The sequence below is a fragment of the Archocentrus centrarchus genome, unplaced genomic scaffold, assembly GCF_007364275.1.
Source record: "Archocentrus centrarchus isolate MPI-CPG fArcCen1 unplaced genomic scaffold, fArcCen1 scaffold_44_ctg1, whole genome shotgun sequence".
Taxonomy (NCBI): Eukaryota; Metazoa; Chordata; class Actinopteri; order Cichliformes; family Cichlidae; genus Archocentrus; species Archocentrus centrarchus.
In genome coordinates, this window is record NW_022060270.1 from 398027 (window position 1) to 411990 (window position 13964).

Genomic DNA, 13964 nt, shown 5'->3' on the forward strand with positions numbered 1-13964 from the left:
GTCAACTTAAAAAGCTTTAAACATGGATAGCCTTTTACAGGTTGTTAGGTGACAATATAAATGCTGTCTGTGTCAAATTACATGACCATATTTAAAGAAATCACTAAATATCCAAATTTATGGATTGTGATTTCTTTCCTCATCTAAAACAATTCTGTGATTTACTGATCAGAATTTACAGTAGCAGTCAAAAATTTGGACACAATTTCTCATTCAATGTTTTTTTTTTCCTCTACAGTATAAATGAATACTGAAGTCATCCGGACTATGAAGGAACACAGAAGGATGTATGTAGTAAACTTAAAAGTGTTAAATAAACCAAATATATGTTTTAGATTCTTCAAAGTAGCACCTTTTGCTTTGATTACAGCTTTGCACACTCTGTGTTCTCTCAGTCAGCTTCATGAGGTCATCACCTGAAATGGTTTTCCAGCAGGTTTGAAGGAGTTCCCAGAGGTGCTGAGCACCTGTTGGCTGCTTTGCCTTCACTCTGTGGTCCAACTCATCCCAAACCATGTCAGCTGGGTTTAGATCAGGTGGTTGTGGAGGCCAGGTCACCTGATGCAACAACCCATCACCCTCTTTCTTGGTCAAATAGCCCTTACAGAGCCTGCAGGTGTGTTTGGGGTGTTTGTCCTATTGAAAAACAAATGATGGTCCCACTAAGCTCAAACCAGATGGGATGGCATGTTGCTGCAGAATGCTGTGGTAGCCATGCTCGGTAAGTGTGCCTTGGATTTTGAATAAATAGCCAACAGTGTCACAAGGAAAGCACCTCCATACCATCACACTTCCTCCTCCATACTTCACTGTGGGAACTACACATGTAGGAACCATCCACTCACCTTTTCTGCGGCCCTAGCCATTCTCTTCCTCTTGTTGTTCTTCCTTAGAAGTGGCTTCTTTGCAGCAATGCAACCATAATGTCCTCTACTCTGAACAGCCAAAAGTACAGACATTCTGTACTTAAGTAGAAGTACATGTACTTGTGTTAAAAAATACTTTGGTAAAAATTGAAGTACTGGTTCAACTTCTTTACCTAAGTAAAAGTAAAAAAGTACAGGCTCTAAAATGGACTCAAAGTAAGAAAGTAAAAGTAATTCATTGGAGGATGTTTATACCAGGTATTTTTTGTGTAAAGCTATATTGTGACAGCCAAACAGCCTTCTGCCTTGGCCAGGGCCTGCTGTTGCTTGTTTGTCTGTTTGTTTGTGTCTTACAGGTTCCTGGTGGGCAGAGCTAATCCCCAGTTGCACAGTTGCCATGGTTGGGTGGGGTGCCATTAATTGGTCACCTTTTTTCACACTGGTGGTATTTGGTGCATAAGTACCCGCTATTGACACTACATGAAGACTAGGCTGAGTTGGTGGTCAGGCTAGATTTTTTTTTAGGCATGTGTTTATACTACAGGGGATTTGTGCTTTGTTTTATGAAAGCACTTGTTGCACTCCTGGAATTTGTCAGGTTTGGCATGTTGTGGAAGAGGTCCTGACTTGGTCCTGTTTGTGTATTGTCGAACATGGCTGACATTGCTGACTTTGTTGAGGCTCCAGCGGAGGAGCTGTTGGACAAGTACACTGAGCTGTTAAAAGTAGCAGATCATTATAAGATTGAAATCTCTGACAAAAGGTTGAAGGATACTGTCAAAAGTATGTTGAAAGCAAATTTGAGTGAAAAAGGTGTGTTGCCTCTTGTTCAGGAGGAGGAGCTTGGTTCTCCTATTTTTGGTGGACGTCTCTCTGGTTTGGGTACTGGGTTGTCATTTGAGCAGCAGAAGAAACTGCTTGTGTTGCAGTTGGAGTATGATGCCAGAAGGCAGAATGCAGAGCATGAGAAGCAGTTGGCCATGAAGAGAATGCGGGTTGAGGCTGAGCAAGCCAAGCTGGCTGTGGAGAAATGCAGGCTTGATTTGATTAGAAGCGGGCAGCTGTCTTCTGAGAGTTCTGCTGGGCTGCAAGCACATCAGGGCTTCAGCCTATCATGCTCAAAGTCAGGGGGCTTTGGAGCATTTCCATCAGACACTGAAATCCCTGTTGCGGGCTTATTGTACTCAGTTGGGGGGAGATTGGGAGGAAGGGTTACCATGGTTGATGTTAGCAGCTAGGGAGGTCACACAGGAGAGCACTGGGTTTAGCCCGAATGATCTGGTGTTTGGTCATACTGTGCATGGGCCGCTGTCTTTGTTGCATGATCAGTGGAGAGAAGCTGAACCACCTAGAAATCTTATTGACTATGTCAATGGTTTTAAGTATAGATAGCGGCAGGGGAAATGGCAAAAGAAAATCTGGCCTTGACTCTATTTGGTCAAGGGGCTGAGCGCCGACAATTCATGGCTGGGGACCAGGTCTTGGCCCTGTTGCCTGTGGAAAGTTTACAGGTCCCCATGAGGTTCTTGAACAAGTATCTGAACAAAATTACACCATAGCCACCACTAAACGTAAGAAACCAACCCAGTTATGCCATGTGAACTTGTTAAAAATGCATTATTCCCGGTCGCCTGTCTCTTCTCGCGCTGCAGATCAGTCAGGTTGTGTGGTTCCAGCATGTTCGGGGGTGAGAGTCTCAGTAGTCTTAGTTCCTCAGACTGTGGCACCTGACTTGAAGGACAGTTTACCCTGCCCTGACTCTGCTGCGGTGGAGGGACGTTTGAGGAATTCAGAGTCACTCTGTAAGCTACAGGTTTTGTTGGGACATCTGCCTGAGGCAAAGCAGGTGGACTTGTCCAAACTGATTAAGGAATTTCCATGCTTATTTGGTGATACTCCCACTCAGAACCATGTTATAGAGCATGACATTGATGTTGGTGAGACCCAGCCAATTAGACAAAGGTTCTACCGTGTCAATCCTGAAAAACATAAACATCTGGAGGCTGAGGTGAGGTACATGCTAAGCAATGAAATTGCTGAGCCATCGTCATCAAGCTGGGTGTCACCTTACCTTTTAGTCCCGAAGTCAGACAATACCCCTAGGTTTTGTACTGACTTCTGCAAGGTGAATGCAGTTACTAAGCCAGATTCGTTCCCATTGCTGCGTATGGAACATTGTATTGACCAGGTAGGCCATGCCAAGTGTGTTAGTAAATTTGATTTACTGAAAGGGTATTGGCAGGTCCCATTGTCTGCACGTGCACAGGAGATCTCTGCATTCATTACACCAAATGGCTTGTATTCATACAAAGTCATACCTTTTGGCCTGCGTAATGCCCCGGCGACATTGCAGAGACTCATGAATAAAGTTTTGGGGGATTTGGAAGGATGTACGGTCTACCTTGATGATGTTATTGTTTGGTCTGATACGTGGTCCTCACATTTACAGCGTATCCAGGCTCTGTTTGACCGTTTGGCAGATGCCAATCTCACAATCAACCTCGCCAAATGTGAGTTTGCTAAGGCGACCATGACATACCTGGGGAGGGTGTTGGACAAGGTACAATTCACCCAGTGCAAGACAAGGTGAAGGTTGTGGAACAGTATCCTACACCCACCACAAAAAAGGAGCTGATGCATTTTCTGGGGTTGGTAGGATACTACAGGAGTTTCTGCAGGAATTTTTCTGAAGTGGTAGCCCCACTAACTAATTTGCTGAAAGGAAAAGTGACCTTTGTTTGATCTCCTGCCTGTCAACAAGATTTTGAAAATGTGAAAACATTGTTGTGCAGTACTCCGGTGTTGGCAGCCCCAAACTTTGACTGGCCTTTCTTACTGCAGGTGGATGCTAGCCACCTTCAGGAACTCAGGGTGAATCTGATCCACCCCAGGGGCCCTGCCACCAAGGAGTTGTTTGACCTGTTAACTGGCTGCTCCAAAATCAACAAAAACATCTGAAAAAGCATACCCAAATTTAATCAGCTGCTGTTCCTGAACTCTTTGGAGTACATGCAAAAGCTTGGTCTCTTTGTGAAGATGACAAGTTATATTTTTCATTTTTGCAGTCAAAAATGCTGTAACTGTAATGAGTATGTAGCTATTAAGTTTGGAACACAGAAAAGTTAGACAATTTTTGCCTTGCCTAGTTTTTTCATGTTTATTTTTATGTAACTACACACTGAGTGTTGAAGGTATGGACTGCAAAATAAAATGAGACTGTAGAATGAAGTCTTGTCTACTTGTATTTCAAATTTTATCAAAATAGCACAAAAACATACTGTTTTGGACAAGTTTTTGTGTTGACGTCCAGGCATTGTCCAACTGGTGCCATTTGGAGTGGCACCAATGGGACAATGCCTGATATACAAACTTCAGATAGGCGTATCTCCTCAATGCTTCAAAATACAGTCATCAATGAGGGCTCTAATGAAGGATAATACCCAGAGGAATCCTCTGCTACACACAAATTTACTGATAGTATGAATTAATTACAATTATAGACACAAATCAGAAGGTTGCCCTAGTTTGTAACAGAAGGAAAATGTTAGGCCTTCATTCGCAAAAACCCCCAGTCTATTTTCAGTGATTCCTTCACACACCCAAAATAAAAAAATTTTATATTGATCAAAAGTTACAGTAAAAGTAAAAACTATGTATACACATAAAATAAAAAGCCACAATCCTCCCAAAAGTCCTTCTCTGATACACAACTTACAACCTCCTCCCAAACAATTACCCCCACAAACACAAAGCAACATACACAAGGCGCCTGAGGACGTTGTGTTGTGTCCTTGGGCAAGACACTTAAACCACTTAAACCACATTGCCTAACAGTAGCGCCGGTCTCTGGCTGCATGACCGCAGATGCTCGTCTCTGGATGAGTGATCTGGAACGATCATTTTGTTGTGTGCCTTGTGCTCACAATGACAGTGAGTTGAATCTAACATCTAACAAAGCCCACCACAAAGCGAATATCACCAAATATTAATAAACAATGCTCTGAGCCATTGTACAACTGCTGTGAAAGCCCATCGAGGTCTATAAAATACCTTCCCTGTCACCCAAACACCCAAACACTCTTGTGTTTCCACGACGGTGCACACAATCGCACACACACACACAGACACAAGATAGGTGGCATAACACCAGTGTACGGTGATATTTTCTGTGTAATGGTGCATGTCTAACTCACCATTACATACAAATTTATATCTAAACTGCATATAATATGAGGATGAGCTGAGAATAAAAACTTACATTTACTCTGAATCGCTTTCCGACTAACAGCTGTTCATTCGTGGGATTCTGCAGCGATAAAAATTCTAGAAATTTTTATCACTGCAGAAGCAATAAAAAATAGGTGGCGTCTTTTAAAGGACAGATACAAATTTATCTTTTTAATATTGCTTTTGCTTAAAGATTTTTTTCTTTGTACTGTGTTTTATTGTTGTGAAGCAGTTTGTGGCAGCTGCCTTGAGAGGTGTTATATAAATAAAGTTTTACTTACTTACTTACTAAAACCGGTCAAATCAGTGACGTCCTCTCGTCCTCAAATAATAATCCACTCTCATGAGTACTGTAACTTTGTCACTTCATTGAAGAAATATAGCTTGTTTTGAGATATTTATACACTCCGTTAGTGAGAAAAAGTATTGTAAACACTGTCGAGGTCATGACGGCGCACAGAGCACGTAATACGCACTCATTGTGCAGCAACTTTGTGGATTCATGTGAAAACTCACCCCAAGGTGCCATATACCCACGTGTCAGGAATTGTTTTGGCTATACATCTGTGGTTTTAGATTTTGGGTCAGAGTTGACCAATCAGAACGATTGGAGAACATTTGGGGCATGTCCAGAGAAGTGACATAACGCTGTCTGGTTGTTATTGGCTCCGGAAAACCCATTTTATAACATGATTGGCCAAATGAGGTGTCAATCCAATTCTGAGGGTCTAGTCTGTCATATAAAAGCATCGTAAGGGCGGACTGCAGCGTTACTGTGACGGTATGAGGCTTCAAATTCAGAAACACTTTAAACATCCTGTGGGTGGGACACTGCCAGTTAACAGGTTAACCACCTCAGTGACCTCACCCCCAGGGATGGGGAAGTCATCCCCCTCATCCCCAGACTCTGCTGCAACTACAGAAGGCGTGTCAATGGGATTAAGGAGGTCCTCAAAGTATTCCTTCCACCGCCTGTCCATACCCTCAGTTGAAGTCAGCAGCACTCCACCCCCACTATAGACCATGTGAGTAGAGTTTCCCCTCCTGATCTGCCTGATGGTTTGCCAGAATCGCTTCGATGCTGTCTTTTTCCATGGCCTCAATGAACTCTTCCTGCACCCGAGTTTTTCCTTCTGCCACTGCTCAAGCTGCGTTCCACTTGGCCTGTGTCAGTACCCGTCAGCTGCCGCCGGAGTCCCACAGGCTAACCAAGCCAGATAAGAACTCCTTCTTCAGCTTGATGGCTCCCTTCACCTCCGGCAACCACCATCTGGTTCAGGGGTTGCCACCACGACAGGCACCAACCACCCTGCAGCCACAGCTCTGAGCAGCAGCCTCAACAATGGAGGTGCAGAATATGGTCTATTCGAACCCAATGTCCTCAGCCTCCCTCAGAAGACTGGGGCTTCTGTCAGGCGTTCCCGCCACACCCTCACAACACATTTAGGTGCACCAGGTCTGTCCAGCTTCCTCCCCTGCCACCTTATCCAATTCACCACCAAGTGGTGATCAGTTGACAGCTCAGCACCTCTCTTCACCTGAGTGCTCAGAACATATGGCCAGAGATCTGATGATACGATTACAAAATCAATCACCGAGCTGCGACCTAGGGTATCCCAGTGCCACATGCACTTATGGACATCCTTGTGTTCAAACATGGTGTTCATTATGGACAAACTGTGGTTTGCACAGAAGTACAATAACAAGACACCAGTCAGGTTCAGATCGGGCAGTCCATCCCTCCCAGTCACGCCCCTCCGGGTCTCACTGTCATTGCTCACATGAGTGTTGACAAGAATACCCACCCCAGATTGCCACCTCTCACCAGGGGTTCCAGAGCCCAGGCCATGTGTTGAGGTGAGCACAACCATATCTGTCCGGTGTCTCTCAACCTCACACGCAAGCTCAGGCTCCTTCCCTGCCAGACAGGTGACATTTCATGTCCCAATAGCCAGTCTTGATAGCCGGGGACTGGTCTGCCAGGTCCCTCGGCCTTGGCCACCACCCGACACACACTGCACCCAACCTCTACAATGCTTCCTGCAGGTGGTGGGCCTACAGGAGGGTGGGCCCATACCATCTCTTCGGGCTGCGCCCAGCCAGGCATCACAGGCTAATGACCAGCCACCAGACGCTGTCCATCAAGCTCCCTCCCCAGGCCTGGCTTCAGGGTGGGGCCCCAGTAACTTATCCCGGGCAGGGTAAACAGTTCCCTTGTTGACATTTCCATAGGGGTCTTCTGAATCATGTTTTTTCTGGCCCCTTGCCCAGGACCAATTTGCCATGGGAGACCCTACCAGGGGGACAAGCTTAAAAATACCACCTGTGGTACGAGTGGTGCTGGTCAGGAAGCTGTGAACCCACCTGCACAGGGACGGGCCCAGGTCCAACAGCTTAGAGACCAGCCTGGAGCTGTAATCTACAAACAGCACTCTCATAGTTCCCCTTACCAGCTTTCAGGCCCCTCTTCTGTGGAACCAGCTTCCAGCTTGGATTCAGGAGACAGACACCCTCTCTATTTTTAAGATTAGGCTTAAAACTTTCCTTTATGATCAAGGTTATAGTTACGGCTGGATCAGGTGACCCTGAACCCTCCCTTAGCTACATTGCTATAGGCCTAGGCTTTGGGGGGTTCCCATAATGCACTGCTTCTTTTCATTCACCTCTTTTTACTGTGTTTATACCCCACTCTGCATTTAATCATTAGTTGTTATTAATCTCTGGCTCTCTTCCACAGTGTGTCTTTTGTCTTTTTCTTCTTTCAACTCTTTCTTTTAGGGGTTGCCACAGCCATCATCTGCTTCTATCTTAGCCTATCACTAACATCCTCTTCTGTCACACCAACCATCTGCATGTCCTCCTTCATGAGCCTTTTCTGTGGTATTTCTCTTTTCCTCCTTCCTGGCAGCACCATATTCAGCAACCTTTGTCCAGTATGTTCACGATCCCTCCTCTGCACATGTCCAGACCATCTCAAGCTTTCCTCTCTAACTTTGTTTCCAAACCACTCAGCCTGAGCTATCCCTCTGCTATACTCGTCTCTAATATTGTCTATCTTGGTCACGTCAGATGAAATCTCAACATCTCCAACTCTGCCACTTCCACTTCCACCTTCTGTCTTGGGGCTTGTGGCTTTGCACGCTCATGTTATTGTATGTCCTTATATGGTGACTTAATAATACAGGTCTGGGTGTGTGTGTGTGTGTGTGGAGTGGGGTGGGGGGTGGGGGGTGGGGGTGCACATACATGCATGAGCACAGTGTGGATGGGTGTGTGTGGGGATTAGGGATAAGAATTGAGAATAATAATTCAGTTCCTTGGAATCGTTAGTCTGCTTGCTTAACGATTCTGCTTATCGATTCCATTGAAGTGAGGACGCATTTGCGTGCAGCTGTTTTACGTGCAGTCTGTGCGCACACAGCAAGTGCAAAAAGGCAGAGCTGTTACCGAGATGAAGAAGAAGAAGAAGAAGAAGAAGAAACAGCCTTTATTGTCCCACAGAGGGGAAATTTGGGTGTAACAGCAGCCGCAGTTATTATAAATATAAATAAAGATATAATAATTCACACTATTAAGAAAAGAATATATATAAAATCAACAAACAATATTAACCTTAATACTACTAATAATAATAACACTATATACAATGTGCATGATGTGCCGGACTATTTACAGTATATTATATATTATCCTACATTGTGTAGGTTATTGTGGTTTTTGTTGGGAGCAGTGATGGTTATAAAGTCTTACAGCTGCTGGGAGGAAGGATCTGCGGTAACGCTCCTTTGTGCATTTAGGATGCAGCAGTCTGTCACTGAAGGAGCTCTCCAGCTCAGCAACAGTTTCATGCATGGGATGGGAGACCTTGTCCATCAGTGATGTTATTTTGGTCAGAGTCCTTCTGTCTCCCACCACCTGCACTGAGTCGAGAGGACATCCTAGGACAGAGCTGGCTTTCCTGATGAGCTTGTCTATCCTCTTCCTCTCAGCTGTAGACAAGCTGCTGCTCCAACATACTGCTGCATAGAAGATGGCTGATGCCACCACAGAGTCATAGAAGGTCTTCAGGAGTGTCCCCTGCACTCCAAAAGACCTCAGCCTTCTCAGCAGGTAGAGTCTGCTCTGACCCTTCCTGTAGAGCGCATCAGTGTTATGAGTCCAGTCCAGTTTATTGTTTAGGTGAACACCCAGGTACTTATAAGAGTCCACTATCTCAATGTCCACTCCCTGGATGTTCACCGGTGTCCGTGTGGTGGGTCTGCGCCTGCGGAAATCCACCACCAGCTCCTTGGTTTTAGCGGCGTTGATCAGGAGGTGGTTCCGCTGGCACCAGTCCACAAAGTCCTGAGTCCACTGTCTGTACTCTGAGTCATCCTCACCTGTGATGAGGCCAACTATGGCAGAGTCGTCAGAGAACTTCTGCAGATGGCAGCGTGGGGAGTTGATGGAGAAGTCTGCAGTGTAGAGGGTGAAGAGGAACGGTGCCAGCACAGTTCCCTGTGGGGCCCCCGTACTGCAGACCAGCCTGTCAGAGACACAGCCCTGTGTCCTCACGTACTGTGGGCGGTCAGTGAGGTAGTCCAGTATCCACTCGGAGATGTGGTGGTCCACTCCTGACAGTTCCAGCTTGTCTCTCAGAAGTCCTGGCTGGATGGTGTTAAAAGCACTGGAGAAATCAAAGAACATGATCCTCACAGTGCTTCCAGGCTTCTCCAGGTGGGTCAGAGCTCGGTGCAGGAGGTAGATGATGGCGTCATCCACCCCGATGCCAGGCCGGTAGGCGAACTGCAGCGGGTCCAACGAAGACGACACCATGAGGCGTAGATGGTTGAGGACCAGCCTCTCGAGGGTCTTCATTAGATGCGATGTCAGGGCTACCGGCCTGTAGCTGCTAAGATCCTTTGGATGTTTGGTCTTTGGTACCGGTACCACACAGGAGGTCTTCCACAGTTGTGGTACTTTCCCCAGCTTCAAGCTCAGGTTGAACATGTATCCCATGATGCCACACAGCTGATCTGCGCAGCACCTCAGGAGCCTGGAGCTGATGCCGTCTGGACCAGCAGCCTTGCAGATGCTGAGCTCGGATGGAGTGAAAGGAAATGTTTTTCTAGCGTCCAAAGCAGCAGCGCTTTTTCCTGTAACCACCGTTAAAACCTTTACTTTGAAACAGCTGGAGGTCCTTCATCAACCACCTGATCAGTAAGTGAAGAAAAGAGAACTTTGTAGCTGCTCCATCCACCCTGTTTGTTTCACACAGAGAAAAACTGCAGTACGGAAATTAAAATATGCAGATGGATTGTTAATACGAAGCAAGTATTTCTAATCAGATCATTTAATTAATCCATGGAATAATCGATATTTGCAACCCTATTTTGCTGCACTGCTTTCACTAGACTGTATGAATAATCTCCATCTCATGTAACATTTAGTTGGTGAGGACTGCCAGAGTCTGGCTGGCTCAGAGGTCCTCGCACACCTTGCAGTTGTATTTTATGTTAAAATGTTAAAGTATTTATAGTATTAATTTGAAAGCAGAATTCTTGGTTTTTTTTATACCAGTTTTAATTTTGTTCTACTTTACATTTAAAAGAGTGAATGCAAACCAACCCATTTTTGGTACATTTTATTCAGTAACCCAATGAGAATCGATAAAAGAATAGGAATCGCTAAATTCTTATCAATTCCCATCCCTAGTGCAGAGTGTGGTGGTGGTGGTGGTGGTGGTGGTGGTGGTGGTGGTGGTGGGGGGGGGGGGGTTTAAGGAGTCACGTCATAATTACTTCTCATGTATTCTTTCTTGCTTCGATTGACTTTCATTCCTTCTCTCAGCACACACCTCCACCTCTCCAGACTCTCTTCAACCTGCTCCCTACTATCATTACAGATTAGAAAGTTGTATCTGCCTTTTTACATATGATTTATCCATCCAGACTTTATACTTGTGTTTAACATATCAGGTTGGTGCAGTGCAGTGGCCCTGAAATCACGGCTGTTCCCATTAGTGTCCCAGCTGACACAGTCAAACTTCGTCTAGAAAAGACACTGGTCTCCAGGGTATCCCGGGCAGCCTTCTACAACCTGTCAGACCTCAGGTTCTTGTGGCTAACTTACAACTCAATAACAACGATCCACCCCAGCAGCTTTGTCAATCTGAAGGCCCTGCGAGAGCTCCGTCTTGATGGAAACTTCCTGACATCCTTTCCCTGGGAGGGGCTCAGAGACATGCCCCGCCTCCAGACTCTGGGTCTACACAACAATCGTTTGTCCAGCCTTCCAGCCCATGCTGCTCTCTTCCTTCCTAACATCACATACCTTGACCTGTCCAGCAACAGGTGGGTCCAGTTACACAAAATATTGAACAGATCTGCTCAACTTTTCAGTTCTCTGTTTTTTTACTCTCAATAGGTTGACTATACTACCTGCTGAGCTGTTGGACCTTTGGTTTCCTCTTCCAGGACAAAGAGGAGGACAAGTGGAACGAAGAATTTTGGGTACAGTATGTTTTGGAGGAGTAGAGATGCATATTCTTTTATCATCCAGTTGATAGCCAATGTCCACAAATGCTGTTTTTAAGGCTAAATCAGATCCATCAGTTGTGGCCATTATTAAGTCCAAAAAGTGAATGAAATACAGATTATGTCTCTCTTTTTCTTTGTGTTGCACCTAAGGCTGGTCCATCTGTAGTGCAAATAGAGTTTATTGTATGACCCAAAAAAACTAAGCACTAGACCTGATTTCAGTTTTAGTACATTTTGTGATAAACTGGTGTAAGGTTAGGTTCTCTTACTGAGACCATCATATATGTGACTTTTAGGCCCTGGTGTTGACTAACCAGGACATAAACCAAGTACTTTGTGTACAGTGACATTTCTGCAGTTAACTGTCTTTGGTTTCTTCTATCATTTAGATTTTGAAATTCATTTGCTATTTGGCTAACTGAAAAAAAAAAAAGGAAAAACTACATGCACATGACTTGAACCACTGGTGACTTTAATGCAACCAGGAAATGGAGCAAACATGCTAGAGGAGAAGCACTTTCAGTGCTGTGTAAAAGTCTTGAGCCACTCCTCTTTATATAGAAAAATGGGAACTAGATGCAACGAGCTATTGTGCATATACTTGGCATGACTATCTTCATTCCTCAACACAGGCTGAACTCTCTTTGGCGAGCTTTCTTATCATTTCTTTCAGTAGTCCCATGGTGGTTTTGAAGATCACTTGTGTCTGAATTTTGCTCCTTTTGTAATATGAGTCGTATTGTTTCTACTTTCCTTTATGTCATTTATTATGTCCTTCAGCAGTCTCTGTTTGTATTATGCCAAACAAAGTCCATCTTCTTAGGTTATGTTTGAGTTGGGTCTCGGTGTATCTTGGTTATGTAGCATTTACTTTTATGTTCCCATGCTGTTCCTCCAGTCTTGTTTCTTTGTCCTTTTGCCTTTCTTGTCTCCCCCAGTTGTGTCTCTTCCTGTTTTATTTTGTCATGTCCGTCATGGTTGTGTGTCTCACTGCTCTGTGCGTTTCCAGGTTTTCTGCTCTTGCAGTTGTGTTGGACTTTGTATTCTGTTAAGCTACTGTCAAGACTCTGCAGGCAGGCATAAACTACTAGGAGACTAGGAACAGAAAAAAGGAAAAGACTAAACACAACAGAAATGCAGATTTGACATGGGGAGCAAGCACACTGAGGAGAAACCACAAAACAGTAACGGAAACTAAATACTGAAAACTGAATCCCAAAGGAAAGATAAAAAACTGCAAAACCTACTATAAACTCAAAGCACTGGGCAAAAGGCCCAGAACCATGACCGCTACACCATTAAACCTGATATTCGAATTCATTCCCCCCCCAAGTCCTGCAGCCTATATGACACTCCAGGCTTCTTGAAAGGACATTCCAAAGCTTTATTCAATTATGTGTCAAGATGATCCCACACTACTTAAATAACATTGAGATCCAATGTCCAGGGAGGCCACTCTGTTTCTGAAAGTGTTCCATGGTGTGTTTTGCTATTCAGGTATGATTTTACTGCATTGGCAGTGTGTTTGGGATATTTTCATACTGAAAACAAAACCATTGCTAATAAGACATTTTCCAGATGCTGTATTGCATTGTTATGAAGAGGTAGTAGTGCATGTTACTGGCCACAAGTGGGCAGCCATGGACCAGAATGAGTGAAGTTGAATCAGTTGTAGCTAGTTCAGCTCTCTCTTTTCTGGGTTTGATCAGGTTCACAGTGGATTAACTGCTTGTGTTCTGGTGTGTGTATCCAGAGGAATGTAAGTTTATCATTAAGTTTATTTGAGGCATGCTGGTTGTGAATGAGTTCTTCACTTCAATTCAATTTTATTTATATAGCACCAAATCACAACAGTTGCCTCAAGGTGCTTTGTATTGTGGGTAAAGACCCTATAATAATACACAGAAAACCCAACAGTCAAAACGACCCCCTATGAGCAGCACTTGGTGACAGTGGGAAGGAAAAACTCCCTTTTAGCAGGAAGAAACCTCCATCAGAACCAGGCTCAGGGGGGGGGGTCATCTGCTGAGAGGAGAGAGAGACAGAGATTAATAACAACTAATGATTAAATACAGAGTGGAGTATAATCAGAGTGAAAAGAGGTGAATAAAGAGAAACAGTGCATTATGGGAACCCCCCAGCAGCCTAGGTCTATAGCAGCATAACTAAGGGAGGGTTCAGGGTCACCTGATCCAGCCCTAACTATAAGCTTGATCATAAAGGAAAGTTTTAAGCCTAATCTTAAAAATAGAGAGGGTGTCTGTCTCCTGAATCCAAGCTGGGAGCTGGTTCCACAGAAGAGGGGCCTGAAAGCTGAAGGCTCTGCCTCCCATTCTACTCTTAAGTATCCTAG

The 13964-nt window shown here is 44.7% G+C and overlaps 1 protein-coding gene across 1 annotated transcript in view; it reads left to right on the forward strand.

Moving 5' to 3' along the window:
- lrit3b (leucine-rich repeat, immunoglobulin-like and transmembrane domains 3b) overlaps window positions 1–13964 on the forward strand; it is a 62140-nt gene that overhangs the window by 20263 nt on the left and 27913 nt on the right. The window contains exons 2-3 of the mRNA XM_030725000.1: window positions 11051–11425; window positions 11499–11584. Of these exons, the coding sequence (XP_030580860.1) occupies window positions 11316–11425; window positions 11499–11584 (196 nt within the window). The 5' untranslated portion in view covers window positions 11051–11315. The remainder of the gene's footprint in view (window positions 1–11050; window positions 11426–11498; window positions 11585–13964) is intronic.